At 37.5% G+C, this 20,409-nt stretch overlaps 2 protein-coding genes across 2 annotated transcripts; both read left to right on the top strand.

The window, feature by feature from the left end:
- Positions 1-7,800: 7,800 nt before the first annotated feature.
- On the top strand, positions 7,801-9,931 carry LOC133457724 (granzyme B(G,H)-like). Its single transcript, XM_061737037.1, has 5 exons — positions 7,801-7,883; positions 8,395-8,554; positions 8,677-8,809; positions 8,962-9,186; positions 9,290-9,931. The coding sequence occupies exons 1-5, from the start codon at positions 7,826-7,828 to the stop codon at positions 9,452-9,454; spliced, it is 741 nt and encodes a 246-aa protein (XP_061593021.1). The 5' UTR covers positions 7,801-7,825; the 3' UTR covers positions 9,455-9,931.
- An 8,333-nt stretch (positions 9,932-18,264) lies between these two features.
- LOC133457723 (granzyme B-like) lies at positions 18,265-20,038 on the top strand. The gene is made up of 5 exons (XM_061737036.1): positions 18,265-18,354; positions 18,561-18,720; positions 18,937-19,084; positions 19,364-19,591; positions 19,687-20,038. The coding sequence occupies exons 1-5, from the start codon at positions 18,297-18,299 to the stop codon at positions 19,837-19,839; spliced, it is 747 nt and encodes a 248-aa protein (XP_061593020.1). The 5' UTR covers positions 18,265-18,296; the 3' UTR covers positions 19,840-20,038.
- The last annotated feature ends 371 nt before the right edge of the window (positions 20,039-20,409 follow it).

Here is a 20,409-nt window from a genome sequence, read left to right as displayed (position 1 = left end):
AATAAAAAACATACACACCAAACCAGAAGCAGTCATGGAAAAGAGACCCACTTCAGACCCCTGCCCCGCCACAACCAAAGCAGAGACATTAATGAGGGATGGCTGTGAATCTGCTGTGATATTAGTAAGAAGGATTTTTCCAGCTTTACTCTAAAAAAAAGCAACAGAAAAGAAATAGATGGAGAAAAGTTGCTCATGAGCCATCACAAAAATAGAGATCATGAACATAGCAGGCGTTAGCGCGGATACCATGACCCAGTCTCACCAAACTGGTCCCACCGTCCACATCTGGCACTTCAATCATTCCTCTCAACTATACCTGGGGGTAACAGGATTGTCCAAATATCAGCTTACCGTTCCTATTAATTATATCTGACCACTACTCTGCTCTCCGTGAATAGGGCTGATGTATTAGTCTTATGTTGCCTTATTACAAACCTCCTTTGCACCACCGTGAAACCTATGCATCACCTTTTCATCACTATAGTCAGAGCACTTCGCTGGTCTGCAATGGGCACTGCGAAAACGACTGTAACACAGGCTCTTGGAGTTTTAAATAATCAAGAATTTTAATATTATGAATGGAACAGAGGTGTGAGCTCAAAAGCAAAATCATAAAAAATCCAGGGTATTTGTCTGCTATTGTCCTGCACCATATATTTGTAATCTAACCGGCTGTGAATTAAACCTTCAGTTTTCCAGTTATCCTGGAAAACATTGAGAACTGTTCATCAAACATCCAAAGGAGTAGATTGAATGTGTTGTTTTGCTCTGATTACATACTGTGGTTTGGTAACAAGCTTTATGGTGAGATGTCTGAAACAAGTAACCTCAGAATAAGCTGACATCAGCTCATCTCATAAGATAAAAATGTTAGAAACCTTTTATTCAGAGTATAGTGTGCCTGAGGTTTTGACTCACAGAGGTTACTACACATGTTTGGCCCTTTTATTTGAAACCCTTACCGCACTTCATATGACGATATCATAATGTTACATGATAGATATTGCAGAAACAAAGGCAATGCATAGATGTTGTAAACTGCTGTTGTATGTCTTGGCAAACCAGTTAAGGTATAGCTTTTCTATCTATTTCTACTGCTGCTAAAGCTAATGGACATGTCAAAAGTTGCTCTAAAATCTTAATGCATTGATGCTGATGTGCAAAAATTACTTTTGCCCAGGACACTGATCAAACTCTAGCTTTAAGGCTTTTTGCTGAAAACAGTCTGGATAGCTCTTAGGTTCAGAGAAATATCATCCTTTTTTTCCAAAACTTTTTTTTTAGAGTGAAAGATTAGTATTTACTATTTCTTTGCGCTTGCCAGAACAACTGTTTTTGTATTTTGTTTTACAAAAGAAGATGGTATTTGTAAGCACCGTGGGAAGTTTGTACACAATCACTACTCTGCCCAGCACTGCGGAGCTCGTATTTATGGCCAATTTCTTCCCTAGAGAGCATGATTTCAGAGGTTTTAAAATGAACCTGTCCGGGATGTAACCTGCCTTTCACCTAAAGTCGGTAGTGATCAGCTCCAGCAGAGCCCTGTGACCCTGCACAGAAGGAAGTGCACGGATATTATACTGTGCTTTTCATGTGAATTTCACAGTTCATTTGTCATATTTAGCACCGGAAAAAGCAAGTCTTCAGTTTTGTGGCTGATATATCTGTTATAGATGCAGAATGGGGAATTCACAATTGTTGCACAATATTGAGAGGAGAAGATGTGTGAAGGAAGAGATTCTCCTTTTGTGTAAATACCAGAAAAAATAAGTTATGAGAAGTGTTAGTCTTAAGTGACTAAGCAATTTAATTTATTCTACTTTCATTTGTTTTTTTTTTTAATTATGACCAATCTGGCTTTGATAAGCATGTGAAAACCACCTCAAGGTCTTCATCATACCCTTAATATATGGTATGGAAACACATTTTTCACAGAACCTGAGAGTAAACTTCATCAGCAGATGTTTATTAGTAAATGTCAAAACTAAATCTAAATGATCAGCTCTGCTACTATTTGCCAGTAAACCATAAGCCAGCTTCCCAAACCTGACTAAAGCACGAACATTATTGTCTCTCCGATAGACGGCACTCAGCGATTCTTTGGTTTAATTTACAGTTGCATGCTTAAAGCAGAGAGCACTTTTTGTTCATTCCTTTAACAACAGCCAACCATGGCAGCATCCAAGAAAATTCTCCAAAAATATCTTTTTACATCCTAAATCAAACTGTACTGCAGTTTAACCAGGACTAAGATTACATCTATAGTTTGAGTTTCTCATGTAGATCAAGGTAAAATGCCTGGGCTGAAAGAGTTGGGTGTTAAAGAGCCCTTAATCCAAAATTTAAAATACAAAAACATAACTACATACATGCCAAAGAACAGAAATACTTTCAATTTCAGCGTCCACTTTACTCCAACATAGTTGATTTAAGAAGTCGTGACAAGCTTAAGCATACATTCCTAATAAGAACATACTGTTTATTGAATGATCACAGGGAAGTTTGATGCATTTCCTAACTTCTGACACGTTCAAGCACGGCTTCAAGACACGGAAACTTAGTGGAGGATATCACTTTACCTCAAAAAGAAAATGCGCCCTGTTATTTTGGAATTCCCATCTTCTCATTATACTGGTTTAAATCTGATACATCTAAATATGAATCCCATGCCCAGAGTGGATCTGCAGCATATGGTTTTTAGATTAAAATGGTTCAAGCAGAACAGAAAAAAAACACTCAAAGTGCTGACAAAATTCATGTCACTCAAAGCTAAGTCAAACGCTTTCTCCCTCATTATTCTCTGGTTTCAGTGTTTGCATCAGCATTGTGACTGAACTTATATGACTGTAATGACTAACTATGTTTCGTGAACAAAACTGCAAGAGGAAACTATAGACGATGTGTGAAGATATGATGCTTGAGAAGTGCAGCACACTCATCACAGAAGCCTGTCAAACAAGCAGAAGAACGATAAGTCATCATAAGGCCATACATGTTTGAATCATAAGATCTAACGTCCTGGAGCCTTGGTCAGTGTGGTTAGATGGACTTTCAGCTCACAAGCCGAAGTTTGCATCAGACAAATATTGGTCAGTGGTGGGAAACTAAGGTCTCTTAAATTTCTTGTCAGCTTCTAATGTGTCCACCGAACATGCATCACATGTGCCTGGTATGCAAATATTTACCTTGATCTGACATGTTTATATCAGATTCACAATATCTATTCATGCTATTTCAGTGGAGTTTTTGGAGTGGAAATGATTCTCCTTTTTTATTCATTCCGGGCTTTTATGGCCAGAAAGCTGTATAACGCTTAAATGGATTTCAACTTTACTGATCATAGCAATGTGCAGTTGCATTATGATGACATTTAGTTGGTATGTGGAATAAAAATGTGAAGAACTTTCAGTGAATTTGGTTGGTTTGGTGACGTCTTTGCTGCACATTCAAGATAAATAAAAAAATATTAAAGATTATATGAATTGAAAGTGGTGAGAAAGTATATATATTATACAAATAAAAACACATTTATTTATCAGTTTTTTGGGGAAATGTCATCTATTTTTTAACTAAACTATGTGAAACATAGGGATTCAAAGAGACCAGTGGCTGCAGTCTTGAAGAAAGTATTTTCCCATATTCTTATTTGATCTTGTTTATTTCGCATTTCAGATATTTCCAGCTGTGACAGGCCTGGACTCCAGAGAGCATTCAGGTTTAAATTCTTTCACTCTTTTCTTCAATAATCCCTCATGTTACTGACGTGTTAGAGAAACAACCCCATCATCTTTGTATAGTTCCAGAACAAGCTGTGTTTCAAGATCACATGACTTCTCCAAAAGTTGTGTTCCTGAGTGTATAAAAAAAGAAAAAACAAAAATCTACATTGAAGACATCCAAATATTTTTGGAAACTAATTTGTACTTGTTTTATTTATAATGTACAGGGTTAGGGGTCAGTTTGTTGGAGAAGCACATGTCAAACTTCCAACGTGGATAAGCGGCCAGAGCCTGACTTGGAGGAAAAGGGTTTTATAGAAATCACAGGTGCACTTGAGAATGTTTTCTATTCTTTCTCTTCTTTCAGACACTTTCCAGGCCTCAACGGCCAGCTCTCTCTTCTTGCACAGCATTCTTTTCTTTTTTTTTTCCATCTGTGAAAACAGTGGTTCAAAATCTTTAAAATGAGCGTGTGAATTACCGGCTCTGAAGCACACAGCTGAGGACTCTCATCACAAACCTCATCACAGACTTTCTTGCTTCTGATACAATTGAGCGTTGATTAGATATTAAGCTAAAAGTTCATAGTAATGATAATTTTGATTATATCTGATATAATTTGTTTCTTTACAAGTAAAGACATGTTTCAAACACAGAAACCTTTGAACCAGCTTGGTAAAAAAGAAAAAAAAAACTATTTTTTTTAATATTTTCATCTTGAGACGGGGGATTCTGATAACGAATGCATTGCTATCTGAGTGACTGCATGTTTACGTGGCTCGTTTGGTTTCCTTTCAACAGATATGAGATCAGAGGCAGAATCAATATTTCAAAAAGAAAGAAAGTTAGTCAGTGTTACAGCATCAATGGAAAATGACACAGGCTTTACCCTTGTGACTTGTAGATAGTTCTGTTTCAGTTTGCAGTTGATATGTTGGCTCTTTTTGCTGCCAGAACTATTTCTGTAGCACTGGAGGAACAAAAATGACCCGTCCAGGTGTACCCCTGCTTTTCACCCAAAGACAGCTCCAGCAGACCCTTGTAACCCTGACAAGTTATAAACGGGTTAAAAAATAATGGATGGCTGGATGGATGGATGGATGGGTGGATGGATGGATGGGTGGATGGATGGATGGATGGATGGATGGATGGATGGATGGATGGATCACATTAACTATAGTAGATAACATTAAAAAGCTGCTTTGAATTAAATTAAATTTAAAACTGTAGAGACCCTTACACTGGTATTGATAATCTTTAGCACAGTATCAGTATTGCATTAACACGCTAGAAGAAAATGATGCAAAGAATACTTAGTCTAAAGTCTAAACTGGATGTTTGAGTTACAGATCAAGAAATCTTCAAGGAAGCAAGTATTTCTTAAGAAAACATGTTTTCTAGTGATCTTTCTTGACAAAGATACATAACTATTGAAAAAAAAAAATTGTGAATAGATCTGTATGCAATAAATAACTCACAATGTATGTTTTTTGTAGTTATTAGTCACCGTCAAACTCAAGTGAAGTAGCAAATGTTTTATTGCACTAAAAAGAAGTTGGGCTCAACGTTTCATTAAGGAGCTTCCTAATACTGTTTTTGCATGTGTTTTGTAAAATGGCAGCAAATTGCTCATGGTGTCTAAAGTCAGATCTGGAAATAAGAAGCGAAGCACGAAACACAAAAGAATGCCTGGCGACATAGACACGACATAACCAAAACATTATTATTGTTGTTTAATTAACGTGGCACAAAGTGAACATAGTGGAGTTGGTTATTGATACTAAATGTCGGTGTCAGAATAGCACCAGGAAAAAACAAGAGAGGAGAACGCACACTTTTGCTCCTCAGTGCAGATTTATTGCAGAATAGCATTAATTAAAGATGGTGAGGTAATGTCTGGATGCTTTCATTTACATGTCTTTACATTCTTTCTGTGTCGGACAGTGGAGCCCACCTGAGAGTACAGCCTGTACTGTAAGAGACCCCAAGGTGGGGTCTGCAGGCCCCTCTCAGACTGCTGCAGTCCTATCTACTGTGGTCGCCGGAGCTCATCCATGAAAGACAGTTACAAACCCAGCTGACGTGTCTGACTTTCTTTGGGTCAGTAGATGTGCTGCATTACCCCAACAGTAAAGGAAATATTCTCCTACGTCTTACAGAGTTCAATTAACGTCGTGGGAAAGAACTACTGGGACTCACTCTTCATGGAGCAATGTGCAATAACACTGAAGAGAATGGTTTTATAAGATGGTAAACCATAATTGTGCAATAGGTATAATTTTAAGCACAGACACAGATCAGCTAATATCAAGGTGATTGCTAAATGCAGTCCGTGTCATATTAGTGTAGCTCTCAGAATATACATTTCTGCTACCATATGTAATTTCAGTTAAATACACAAGTTTGATCTATTGTGAGCGTTCAGGGAATTTATTTTCTGTCTGCCTGTTAGTTTTATTGTTATCATTTTCCTTTCTTCTTAATAAACATGCAATTTGTTCTCTGATTGATGGCTGCTATCACATTCCTTCGTTCCTTGTTGCTGTGTTCAATGGCTTAACCAGCCAGTCCTCTCAGCCACGTGCTCCTCATAAAAGTGACAGGCTAACGGTAAAAGCCCCATTTTTACCAAACAAGTTCCTTTCTGCACGTCGTCCTGTAATTCCCATTAGTGCCCTGGACTCCAGGCGCTCACATCCTCAAATTGGTTTTGTTGTCTCCTTTCCCTGTACCCCCCCCCCCAACTTTGTCGTCTTTCTCCAACACATTCAAATGTTTTTGTACATCACTGAAAACAATTACAACAAGGTTTATGAGAAAGATATAACAGAGAAATACTTGTGTCTAGACTCCACAAGCAATATGCCAGACGTATCAGTACACTGTGGTCAGGAAGCTGCATGAACATTCTCAGTGTTACAGATTTCCTCAAGGCTTCTCACAGTTTTATCAACATCAGTTGGAGCAAAAGGTCTCTTTTTTTTTTCTTTTTTTTTTTTACTGGTCGCGAAAATCCAGGCATATACTCAATACAGTCCTCCTTCAACTGCGTATCCCTGTATTTATATCATTTTATTTCTAAACCACACATTTTTCAGACAGAGAACCTCAAGTTGAGCCTCAACCAAAAAAAAAAAAACAACAACTGAAAAATCATTCAATTAATACAATGGTTATGATGTAGTCTTATTTCTCTCTGACAGGATCCTAAAACTTTGTTACTGTACATTGATAGCTCTGAGGTTGCAATCCACTTCAAGGTCTACGAACCACACTTTGAGAAAAAAACCTTACTTTTATGTAGCGTCTCATGACGTTTTATCATTAAAATAAGTGTGACAGATGCAAAAGCTCCTCTGAAACAAGCAGGGCTTTTACACATTAAATGACAACATAGATCTTTGATTCTGTGAGCAATACCACAGAAGCATCAGTGGATAAATGAAAACCAATTATATATACAACTCACTACACTGGTCTGATTTATCCTCAGGCATGCACCGTTAAAGTCCATTACAAGTTCACTTGTGGTCAGTTTCTACTTGAGACGTGGTTTTTCATGCAATGTAAATTTATGGAAATATGAGACCATGCCAAGGCATTTATGTTGCAAATCCTGTGCAGGCAAATGCATTACTCACAGAATATTATTCACCCAAGATTTCAGAAATGAGCAAAATGCAGTGATGAAAACTCTCCCAAATTAGTATGTTTATTTAAAAAAAAGGAAAAACAAAAAAGGCTGCATTACTATTATTGCATTACTAATATATATAACATTACTATTATTGTTATTTTTAATAACAACAACAACAATAATAATATAATAATAACAATAATAATAATAAAAATAATAACTAGATGCATTGTTGTATAAAGGAGTCATTGTGGTCAAAAGAAAGTCAGTTTTTACTATCTGGCTTTGACTGTGACATACTGAAAATGCTCTCTCTGAATGTGCTTCGAAGCCACATCATCTGAATCATCTTCAAACTCCACTTCCGTTTCACGCTAACAGACGGAAGCACCAATCACTTAAAAACGATCAGCCATGTGTGTTATTTCTGTTCAGTACTGCAGCTCAGCTTGACGGTGATCCCACCATGTTGACCCCCTGCAAACTGGCACTAGTGATCATGGTGCTCACACTTCATGATTATGGTGAGTTATTCTCTCATTCTTAGAATCTGAAGAAGAAGAAGAAGAAGAAGAAGAAGAAGAAGAAGAAGAAGAAGAAGAAGAAGAAGAAGAAGAAGAAGAAGAAGAAGAAGAAGAAGAAGAAGAAGAAGAAGAAGAAGAAGAAGAAGAAGAAGAAGAAGAAGAAGAAGAAGAAGAAGAAGAAGAAGAAGAAGAAGAAGAAGAAGAAGAAGAAGAAGAAGAAGAAGAAGAAGAAGAAGAAGAAGAAGAAGAAGAAGAAGAAGAAGAAAGAAAAGTAGCAAATGGAAAAAAAATGCATCTTGCTTTCTTTCTTCCCAAGTTCAGATTTTCTTTCATGATAATGCACAGGCTTACAGTTTGACAGAATTAAACTGATCAGTAGAAATTACTCAGTCAGGTTTTCTTAAGTTCTACTTCTTTATGTGTTATAAGACAATATAACGAGTCAAGCAATTGACCAATTGACAATATTAGTGATGCCTTTTTACTTAAATGTTATTTTTCTTTTCTCCAGGTGATGCAGGCCTAATCATTGGAGGTCATGAAGCAGCGCCACATAGCAGGCCATACATGGTCCTTGTGGAGATGTACATGTCAAACGGGGATAAAAAATACTGTGGTGGATTTCTACTGAATGAGGATTTCGTGATGACTGCAGCCCACTGCCAAGCCAAGTCAGTTTAACATGCTGCTTGTTAATCTATGGACAGATATGATGCCTGCAATTCCCGCCCTGATGATACAACCTGGTGTGATGCAGCAGAATTTAACATTATTTGTTCTTGTATCGTTACAGGACTTATGTTGTTAAACTTGGACTTCATTACGTATATGATGACAAGGGTGTACAGACTATAACTGTGGAGCAGGCATTTCCACGTAATGACTTTAATAAAACTCAATATGTGAATGATGTAATGCTCCTTAAGGTAAGAACACCCATGAACAGAAACAACAAAGGCTTTTCAGTTGTTTTTTTTTTTTTTTTTACAGTGTTACATTAGTAGTAGAATGTGTACTGATGAAGCCAAAGTATCACACTTGTATTCATATTTTTTTTATTTCTGATTGATTCTTAAAGCTGAGTTCCAAGGCCCAGTTCGACAAAAACGTGAAGCCCATTGAACTTGCAGACCACGACGATGGATCTCTGCCAAAATCGTGTGTAGTCTCCGGCTGGGGACTTCATGACGGCACTAAGCAAATGTCGACCATCCTCAGGGAAGTCAATGTAACACTGATTGACAACGTTCGCTGTGCAAAGCAAAACTCTTACTGTTCTGAAGGAAAGACTGGACCACGTGAGGTATGTACTTTTTAAAAAGCTTGATATGGAAAAGCAAACTCTTCCATAAAGATAACGGTTTCACTAATGAAGTGATCATTATATGCTGTGTATTTCGTTTTAGGGAGACTCTGGAGGTCCATTGGTCTGTGATGGTGTGAAGGCATACGGGGTCGTGTCATCCATGTTCAATTCCAGCTCAGATGCTCCACCACTCTATAGGTTTGCTAAGATCCCTGATTACAGAAGGTGGATCACTTCAACAACTAAAGGCTCTCAGAAAGGTTAAGGCTTTGAACAGCTGACCAATTCAATAAGAACATGGGATTTTAGTTTTTATATATCAGTCAATCTCTGATACACTTTACTAATGATATAAAGCTATCTCCGAGTTAAAAGTAGTGTAGTTTAACTATGTCATATTTTACAAACAAAATCTACATTTCATTAGTTGGGGAAAACAATGTAAAAATAGAGTCAGATTACTTTATAGTTGAATGTTTTAAATTTTACGCAAGAAACCTTTCAATTTATTTGAATATTACAGAAGGTAAAGAACACAACAGGTAATTTTTTTTTGATTTCTAACAAAAGGGTCTTTTAAGCAAATATGCAATTTAAACCACATTTCTCAAAGCTCCACTTTAAGACAGTCATGGTTCACAGGCTCAATGCTTTTTTAAAAAAAATATGCTCCTGTTGATCTTAGAAGGTGTATTTCACATTTTCTATTCGTCATGTATCGTGTTAATGCAAGAAATAAACTAAAGCTTTCTCAGTAAGTGTGTAGTCTTTTCTTTTCATCAGCTCAACAGAAATGACAACACTGCCTTCTTGTGATGGTTGTGTGAGAATGCAGCAAAGAACTCAACTGACTTGTAAACACAATAGTTTAACATGTTTGAGTACGGTAAAATGCCTTGGACTTTTAGAATAAAATATACAACAGTACATAAAAATGATATGTTTTTTTAAATTAAATATCTGTGCATGGTTACAAGAAGTTTTTTTATCGATAAATTATTAAGTGAGGCAGCAGCCCAGTTCACTTCAGTATCACTTGATTCTAAATGTTTCTGTTGAAATAAACTTGTTTTTTATTATATTGAGTTCAGACACTTCATATCTGAATATCATAAACCATTTCTTAACTCAGGAAATGGTTTATGATATTAATCTACGTACTTTCCATTTCATACACCCAGTGATAGATGCAAGATCAGTTTACGCACTCAGACACACAAAACTCACATAGTCGTTCACATCTTAAACACAAATGTTTTTGACCATATCAAATGGAGGATGTCAAATGAAGGAATATATAATCACCATACGTACCTGTTGCCTCAAAAGGCGGTTGTCCCACTGTTGTTCATAAAACATTCCAGCAGAAGCTGCAAGGCTTTTGGTTTCTTGTAAAGACAAGATGCACCTTTTGAAATGTCACCAATGTTGTCATGTATAGACATTCTCGTCCCTGTTTTAGGTTTAAATCACAGTTTGGGGTTTTTGTCACAGTTTTTGTATTTTTAGGTTCCAGTTTTATTTTGAAACCCCATGTCTTTGTGTTTAAGTTTTGTCTTGACTTTGCTTGTTCCCATCTGCCCTGATTGTTTGGTCCTGTGTCTCCTCAAGCCCTCTGTGCATACCTTGACTTTTCCCTTGCTCCCTGTGGATCCGTACTGTTCTACTCCTCATGTTCATCATCCTAGTTAGTTCTGTTTTTTTTTTCAGGTTTTGTGTTCTCGGTTTTGTTTCTTGGTTTTTCTCGCATTGCAGCGGATTTTGTTTAATGAACCTAGTTTTTTTTTTTTTTTTACTCATCCACACCCTGACAATTGTTATGTGTCATGAATATATGTAAATTTGCATTTTGATCAAGTACAGGATAACTACAACCAAAAGGCCAAAAAAAGTTGTGATTCCGATGTCTTGATGTCTGATGCCAGATGTTGATTCTAAGACATTTTGTTGTTTCATGTAAAATATTAACTAATTTTAAATTTGATGGTGGTAACACATAAAAAAAAAGTTGGAACATAGTGATGTTTACCTCTGTTCTTTTATTAACTGCCTGTAAACATCTGGTAAGAGAGATCCTTTACAGAGATTAAGGAGAGGAATATTGTCCCATTCTTGTTCGATGTAGGATTCTACAGTAGCTGCTCAGCAGTCCTGGGCCTTCATTGCTGTATTTTTTTTATTTCAAAATAGGTCAAATGTTTTCTATTGGTGAAAAGTTTGGACTGCAGGCAGGTCAGTTCAGAAGCCAGACTCTTCTCCTGCAAAGCCATGCTCTTGTGACGGATGCAGTATGTTATTTAGCAATGCAAATATGCAAATATGCAAGGCCTTCCCTGAAAGAGACACTGTCTGGATGGGAGCCATAATAAGGAATAAATAATGACATTATATACATGCTGCCTCAAAAATTAGTTAAACTTGTAAAACATTTCAACAGCACCTCTGTAGGTATCTGTTTCTTTTTTTAAAGATAATTGACAACCAGTGCTTGAAGTCGGCTGGTATGCACCGGTATGCAGCACCAACACTTGTAGATTCCCCTCCTCATGTCCTGGCACTTTTTTCCGGTGTAGGGTGCATACCGGGACTTTTTACAGCTTCCCCCCCAATAGATAATGGAGGGAAAAGGTTCACGGCTGTGATGTTGAGCATGGACAATTTGATATTCAACATGTTAATGCAGAGAATCTGTGTATGGCTTGGTAACAGTGCTAAACACTGAGCATCAGTGAGTTAGCACTTTATTGATGGTGCAGTTTAAACTTCAGGTTGTACAGAATAAACCGTGCTTTCACGCACAAACAAAAAAAGTGTAACAATTGAGAAGTAGTTTGAAAAAGACTCAAGAATATATCGTTTTAGCTGAGTGCCCACTAACTGAACATACAGCAAGCAATTTAGCCTACTAGACTCAGACTATACTAGAAACAGACATTTTTATCAGACTCAGCTGATCTTTTCCTGCAAAACACACAAAATAATAAGTGCAACAATGGAGAATTAGTTCAAAAGAGACTCAAAAATATAAATCTCCACCTGAGAGCTTTACCTTTACCTGAGGCCAAGTCCCACAACCCACTGAAAACAAGCCTGCAGCTCACTTTAGGGTCCAAGCCCACCAGTTGAGAATCAACAGCAAATACCGTTCAGTATCTGTTTCAGCTGAGAGAGTGTGATTCAGCATATTAAACCACTAATACTAGAAAATCTACACACAACTCTGCGGCATGCCTGCAGCATGAGATTTCCTTCTCTTCATGTTTTATGTCCTCGTCACTGGCTTTTTAATGAACACATTTTGAATTGTTAAACAACAGAATCTGTTCTATATGTCAGAGTGAGGCCAGTCAGTCTTTCACTGAAAGATTCTCTCTGCTATTTTTGTAATCTGTGGTGATCTTATCTCTGATAACCACACAAAATTCCTCCATTTCATCCATCCATTATGTAGAACTGCTTATTCCTAGTCAGGGAACATATTTAGCATTGCCCTATTTAATAAGCCTAGTTGAAAATCACTTAAATGTTTAGCAAAACTTCAGTAAAAAAAAAAAAATTAACAGAAATAAGAGCATTGAAAGTAAGAACATTGCCACACATGCAGTGTTTCACCCACAGGTTGGTTAGGTAATGAGATTAGAAATTTGGGAGGAGCCAGTTGGAGCTCGGTCCATTTTGAACAAACCAGAACCCTCGGGTTTTCAGAGTCAGGCCTACTTTTTTTTAGAACCAAACATTATGAGGCAGCTTATAGCTTGTATGCTCCTCACCTGTGGAACAAACTCCCAGAATGCATCAAGGCTGAAACTCTCAGCTGCTTTAAATCGAGGTTGAAAGCTTTTTCTAGTTTACTCCTGCATTATTGTTTCTTGCATTTCATCTGTGTTTTTCTTTTTTTACTTATTTCGGTCTCTCCTCAATTATTTTATTCTGCTTTTAAACTCTTTTAAAATCAATTCAGGTTCAAATGTTTTTATGTAAAGCACTTTGAATTGTCTTGTACATGAAAAGTGCCGTACAAATAAACTCGCCTTGCCTTGTTAAGGCGCCGATATACAGGCTAATGTATTCTTGTTTGGATGGATGAATGTATGAACTAAATGGTTGGATTAGGGGCTATCTGGTTGAAATAAGCTTTGTATTGTCCATCCAGACAATCAAATGTCTTCCTGAAAATCTTTGATGCGTTTTGACTGCACTTTGATGTCCCACATTCCTCTTTACCTTCTCACTCTAAAGTCTAATCGATGCATCCTTGTTTTAGCTTCTACCAATCTTAGCTCACAGCTCGGGATCTTTTGCAGGAAAGTAAGTCATAAAAATGGGATTCATAGTCTTAATGCAGACATGATCCACGATGTAAATTGCACACAGTTTTTCTGGTCTACAGATTCTTTCCCTCACACTCACATTCTAAACCTGTTCCTATATGCATGTGCAGCTGCATTATTCAGGTCATTATTAGTTTGTATGAGAAAAGGCCTTTATCATATTGCCAAATCTGCTGAAGTTGCATCATGGAACTTTTATGAGTTCAAAGGAAGTCAAGATTGCTCTGCAGGATGTAGAGCTAATATGTTTTTTTGTCAACATCCATAAGATCATGACCCAACCCCAGATGAATCATTATAAGATGTGAACAACTGATACGCTATTAGTTAAAGTATTTGACTTCATCAAAGTAACATTAGACTTCTGAAAAGTTGTAATAAAATGATGAAACATGGACATTATGAATAAAAAAAAAACAATAATACTTAGTTATTGATTATTTTGCTGCTGATTGAAGCTGTGGGATGATTGCAGCTGTGTACAGGAATGTTTCTGTGTCCTCAGAACTGTAAAAAATATGATAAAATGCATTCAACGATATCTCATTATCATGCAGGATTTTCATAATTTAATAGATTTCCAAAGTATTTCAAGAAATTAACCAGAATATCTTACTGGCCTGCTGCATTAAACCTATAGAAGACCCCACTGAGAGCAGAGAAACATGTAATGCAACACCCAACTGATAAAACTGGCAGCACTGAAAGCATCCGTGAGAAGGCGCCAGCTTTTTTTTTGTTTTTTTAACCTCAAAACGTCAGACACGATGTCTTAAAAAAGCTGTTCTCCAGTTTCGATGTAGTTGTTTAAACTTTTCCTCACTTTTTACAATTCTAATCTATCCATTAATTTTTAATAAATTAATGTACTAAAGCAAAGACCTCAAAGGGCAAAAAAGGGTTTTTTCCACTGAAGATTTTGGTACGTGATGTTATCTGACATTTCACACTATGTTGGGTGAGGGAAATGGCTTTTGATGGTAATCTTTACTTCTTGTGAATTTTAGGAAGGATTAAAGGTTTAAAAATATATCAAGCATGATACGAGCAACACGCAAAAGGCATAGACCTAAAGAAGAAAAAGCTATTAGAATGAAGGTACTTCATGCAGACACAACAATGCGTTACTGTTAATAAATTACAAAAAGAAAAAGGTACTGCACCGAGTGCCCTCAGTTGTAGTAGATTCATAACAAACTAGCAGCACATGCAGTATATAAACACATCTAGTTGTTTCCAAAAACTGACCGTCAGATCGTAATCTTGTTCTCTACAGAGCAACCCCAATTCAAATAATCTATATAAAAAAAAGCCAGATTTGCAAATCTCATGAAGCAACATACAGTATCAAACATTCAAACTAAGACATTTTGCCATTTCATGAAATATATTAGCTAATTTGAAGTTTTATGGCAGCAACACATGTAAAAAAAGTCTGATCGTGATCATGATTATCATTGTTTAGCATCCTGTTTTCTTTTAACAACTGCTTGTAAACATATGGAAAGTGAAAAGTTTTATGAGGGGATTGTTGTCACATTTTTATCTGATGCAGGATTCTAGCTACGCAGCAGTCCTGGGTTTTTGTTGCCAGATTTTCATTTCATGATGCACCAAGTGTTTTTTTTATTGGAGAAAGGCCTGGTTTGCAGACAGACTAGTTCAGCAACTGGACTCTTCTCCTGCAAAGCCATGGCTTTGTGATTGATGCAATGTGTGCTTTGGCATCATCTTGCTGAAATATGCAAGGCCTACCCTGAAGAGACGCTGTCTGGATGGGATCATATGTTGCTCTAAATCCTCTCTGTGTTTTTCAGCATTGATGTTACTTTTCCAGATGTATAAGCTGCCTAGGCCATAGGTACCAATGCAACCCCATACCATCAAAGATGCAGCCTTTTGAATGGAGCGCTGATTACAAGCTAGGTTGTCCCTCTTCTCAGTAGTCCCCAGGAGACGGTGTCCATGATTTGCAAACAGAACTTCCAGTTTTGATCGATCTGACCACAGTTTTCCAATTTGTATTGGTCCATTTTAAATGACCCAAAGCAGACTACAGGATTTCATGCTGTGACTTCCACTTGTATGTTTTTTAATGTAGTCGTGCTTGTGGGCCACAATATCACACACATCCAGTTTTGACCTTCAGCCTTGTCCCTGTGCACAGGGAGTCCTGCTGATTTTCTGAATTTTTGGCTATTATTATACGAATGATGGATCTTCAAAGTCTTCGTAGTTTTACATTGAGGAAAATTTTCCTGAAATTCTTACACAATTATTTGGTGCAGTTTGTCACTGGTGAACCTCTGACCATCTTTATATCTGAGGGATTTTAATGCTCTGAAATGCTTATTTTAAAGGAGCTGTATGTAAGAGCAATAATAAAACGAATCATAAAATGACCCCGATATGTCAACAGACATTTAAAAATCATGTTCATTTCAAATACTTATGTCACTGACAACAGCACTCAAGCCAGGATATTCCAGTTTAAAAAGAGGAGTTGCAGCCCTCAACTGATGTTTATGTTGTCATTTTTTGTTTTGGCCTGAAGCTCCACCCTCCACCTATCTCCCAATCACCAAGTCAGTATTGTTTCTGAAGCTCCACCCTCCACCTATCTCCCAATCACCAAGTCAGTATTGTTTCTGAAGCTCCACCCTCCACCTATCTCCCAATCACCAAGTCAGTATTGTTTCTGAAGCTCCACCCTCCACCTATCTCCCAATCACCAAGTCAGTATTGTTTCTGAAGCTCCACCCTCCACCTATCTCCCAATCACCAAGTCAGTATTGTTTCGGCATCCGGGTTGCCAGCTCGGCTCTAATTATGGCAGCCATGGCAGCCTACGTTCCTGCTGCATTCTGCAGCCTACCTGGCAACCTCTGGTCGGGGGGAGGAGGGGGAGGGTACACGCCGCTCAACAATATTTTGAAAGTGACTGCAGTACCAGTTTTGGACATTTCTTACAGACGGCTCCTTTAAACTCAGTCATCTTATTTACTTGTTGCCTATTTAATGTCAAATGCTCCTACAGTTTTTTTTATTTGTGTCAGTTACTTTTCCAGCCTTTTGTTGTCCCTGTTCCAACTTCGTCTTTAAATTCAAAACAAGCTAATATTTCTCATGAAATAGAAAAATGTCTCATTTTCAACATTTTACATTTTGGTCATGTTCCATTTTAAATAAAATATGGTTTTAAGGGATTTTGCAAATCATTACATCCTGTTTGCATTGTTAGCGATATAAACCCATTTGGAACTGGGGTTGTAAAACATTGTAAACGGAGTTCCTATATTAGCCAGGCACAGCATGTGAGCGATGTGTGAATCCTCTTTTTTCTATCATATTTCCAAAGCAAAACAAACAAAAGTCTTAAACTATTGAGTGTGTGAGCAGATTTATGACACAAATATAGCCTCATAGATTCTGCATTTGGTAATGGCGGTGGTTGAATTTAGAACCAGTTGCAGTTTATGGAACTTGACAGTTTATGGAACTTGACAGTTTATGGAACTTGACAGTTTATGGAACTTGACAGGTACCAAACAGAAGAGATTTACGATAGTCAAGATGGGACATGACCAGGACGTGAACCAGAACAGTAGTTCCTTAAGGTGAAAGGGATAAACGGAGATGGGAGATGATGCATGTATGGAAATATGCTGAATGGGTGACATCAGGCCAGCTGACAGTCTTGCTGGGGCCCCGGACAAAATAATCTAAGATGGGCCCCCCTGCGACCCGGATCTCTCCTTCTCCCTCTTCCTCTCCTTCTCCCTCTGCTCTACAGATTTTTATACAAGCTAATGGACGTTAACATTAGAGCTAGCAAGTTAGGTTAAGTTACAAGGTTGGTAAACGTTTTTTTTTTTTTTTTCAGTTCTGGCCCCCCCCCCCTACCCTACCGGGTCTGTTGTCCGACCCGGGACAACAGACCCGTTTGTCCCCCCCTACCGGCGGGCGTGGGTGACATTATTGATATGAGGTTTAAATGACAGCTCATTATCAAGGATGACACCCAGAGTATTTACACTGGGAGAGGGGTAAACTGGGGAGTTTTCAAGGGAAAGAGAGGAATTACTTATTTTTGACTTTTGGCTAGATATGGTGCTAATGAGTAGAAATTCATTTTTATCACTGTTGAGTTTTAGGAAGTTGAGGGAGAAGATCTGATTTCCTGTACATAATCAGAGAGGGAAGTAGAAGCAAGGAAGTGGGTTTAGTGGATAGATAGAGCTGGGTGTAAACAACGTAGCAGTGGAATCATAGGTAAATGCATATCATGTCAGGAAGGGCATTCGATTAAAAATAAAATGAGTAGAAAGAAAAAAAACTAGGATATCGAGATGCAATCTATACAACAAGATAATGGGGATCCCTACAAAAATAAAAGCTGAAACACTGAGCCTTCGTCACAATTCAGCAAAAAATAAAAAAAAGTGGAAAAACATCCAATAAAAGCTCAGCCATTTGATTAAAAGAGAGTAGAATAATACTGTTTCTGACCAGATTGAGTGACCTATTAACAACAATATAGATATAAATATGGGATTTTAAATAAATTAGTTACATTTTAGCAGTCAAACTTTAACCAGGCGTGAAGCATGATACATATTTCCTCCTTGTGAAGGTGATTAAAGCCACATAATTTGCATAAGCAAACTTCAGAAACCCCTCCTCATCTCCCTCTCTGATATAAGGAGGCGCTGAAGCATAAAGTTTTCACATGTGTGTCTCTGCTCCTCAGTAGGTCAGGTGGTCTGTGATCTCACCATGTTCATCCTCCGTAACCTGTCAGTGCTGATGCTCATGCTGACTCTTCATGGCCAAGGTGAGTTCCTTTCAAGACCTTAAGACTATATGATGAAGTTTCATTTAAAGTTTACAATTTAACATCGCTTTTAACTTCTTATTAGTGTAATCTCAATAATATTTCATGATTTATGACACATTTATTTACTTATTTTTTGTTTTGAAGTGTTTTAAATGCTCTTCTTAGTGTTGATGTCAGCATTTTTGTTTAAAACTCTCCCATAGTTCGTGCAGGAAAGATCATTGGAGGCCATGTGGTCGTGCCACATAGCAGACCATACATGGCCCTTTTGGAGATAAAAAGACATGGCAATCTGGACAAACACTGCGGGGGATTCCTCGTGAGTGAAGATTTTGTGATGACTGCCGCCCACTGCCATGGAAAGTCAGTTTAATAAACCTAATATCTACCTGTCACATTCATTAAGACTGAAAATGTCACCTGATGTAGTCAGGGATTGTGACATAAATGCTGAAATACCAATTTTATTTATTCAATACTTTTCTTCTAACATTATATTCCGGTCTTTGTTTATTTATCAATGCATTCATTAATCAATTATTGTGTGCTTTTATTATTTTTTTATTTCTTTGTTTTCAGGTCCTGGAAGTCTGTCAAGATTTATCTAGGAGTTCACAAAGTCACAACGTCTTATGATAATGAAGTACAGATTCTGACTGTGACTAAAGCATTTCCACACAAGAGATACCACGCAGCTGGGTTCAAAAATGACATTATGCTACTGAAGGTAAAATGCACATATGCAGTTTAAAAAGTAACATTTTTAATAGCAAAAATGCTGGTGTACACTCAGAATTACTCTGACTGAATCGAAGCAACTGCACATTTGCCTTTTAACTTTTGCTTCTTTCACAAAAAGAAAAACAGAAGTCCAGTTGCATTGATTCAAGCATTTAAATCAATAGCATCCAGTTAAGGATGCTCATAATTATAAACAAAATACTGCACATAGTGATGTTAATTCTATAAAAGTGTCTTTTATCTCTCCTTATCTTTCTGCCTGAAGTTGGCCTCCAGTGCAAAGCTCAGCAACAATGTCCAACTTGTCCCCATGGCAAACAAGACCGATGGCCTCGTGCCAAAATCATGTGTGGTCTGTGGATGGGGACAAACCGACAGGGCTAATGCACGCTTGTCTGACACGCTCATGGAAGTCAACGTAACGCTGGCTGACAACAAACTCTGTGGAGATGAAAGCGACTACTGCTCCAAGGGAATGCATGGACCCGGTCCGGTAGGTTCATTTAAAAAAATGCAACATGGAAAACCAGGTTTTAGTCAACAATGTTCACGTAATTTTTTAACTTTGTGTGTCATATGTGCTTTCAGGGAGACTCTGGTGGCCCGTTAGTCTGTGAAGATGGAAGGGTGTATGGAGTGGTATCTGCAAGTAGAACATCAAGTCATAGTTACGTCTATAAATATACCAACATACCTGAGAACAGAGACTGGATCGACAACATCATGATCCATGATGAATAGAGCTACTGCTAGGCTACGAACTAAACAAGATCAAATCTTCAAGCATTCTAATTTCTCTATTTGAATATGCATTGCAAAAATGTAGAGCTTGTCATTAACCAGTAATGTGATTAGTTTAACTTCATAAAGTTACACATTGTGCGCTTTTCATGGCCCAGGCAGTTTTTTTTTGTTTGTTTGCTTTTTTCAAGACGCAATATTTGGGTAGATTGTGCTTGAAGAAAGCTTTTCCAAAATAAAACATATTTTTCTTAACATCTGATGTCTTGCTATTGAAATTCTTACATATTTAGCATGAAAAATAAATAAGTGTGTCCAATTAAGCAATTTACTTCTGACCAATTATATCCCAATCCATGGAACTATGACCCACTTCATGTGAACAAAATCCAGTATCAAAACTCATATTCTGCCTAAAAAAGAATAAGATAGAATGAAACAGCTTAGCTGAGGCACCCAACTGAGCGAACAAAAAGTGACTGTTGAGAGGAAATATCCTGAATACCAGGTGGAAACCTCCAGTATAACCGGATTCAGGGAGGACGGCCTTCTGCTCCAGCTGGCTGGGGG

Source organism: Cololabis saira, chromosome 13 (genome assembly GCF_033807715.1).
Source record: "Cololabis saira isolate AMF1-May2022 chromosome 13, fColSai1.1, whole genome shotgun sequence".
Classification (NCBI taxonomy): Eukaryota; Metazoa; Chordata; class Actinopteri; order Beloniformes; family Belonidae; genus Cololabis; species Cololabis saira.
This window is presented reverse-complemented; position numbering and strand designations above follow the sequence as displayed.

Bases quoted from the DNA above. Each gene is read 5' to 3' on its own strand.
- LOC133457724 (XM_061737037.1), top strand. From the start codon at position 7,826: ATGTTGACCCCCTGCAAACTGGCACTAGTGATCATGGTGCTCACACTT. The intron at 8,810-8,961 runs GTAAGAACACCC...TGATTCTTAAAG, and splicing joins ATGATGTAATGCTCCTTAAG to CTGAGTTCCAAGGCCCAGTT. The intron at 9,187-9,289 runs GTATGTACTTTT...ATTTCGTTTTAG, and splicing joins GAAAGACTGGACCACGTGAG to GGAGACTCTGGAGGTCCATT.
- LOC133457723 (XM_061737036.1), top strand. From the start codon at position 18,297: ATGTTCATCCTCCGTAACCTGTCAGTGCTGATGCTCATGCTGACTCTT. The intron at 18,355-18,560 runs GTGAGTTCCTTT...ACTCTCCCATAG, and splicing joins GCTGACTCTTCATGGCCAAG to TTCGTGCAGGAAAGATCATT. The intron at 19,592-19,686 runs GTAGGTTCATTT...ATGTGCTTTCAG, and splicing joins GAATGCATGGACCCGGTCCG to GGAGACTCTGGTGGCCCGTT.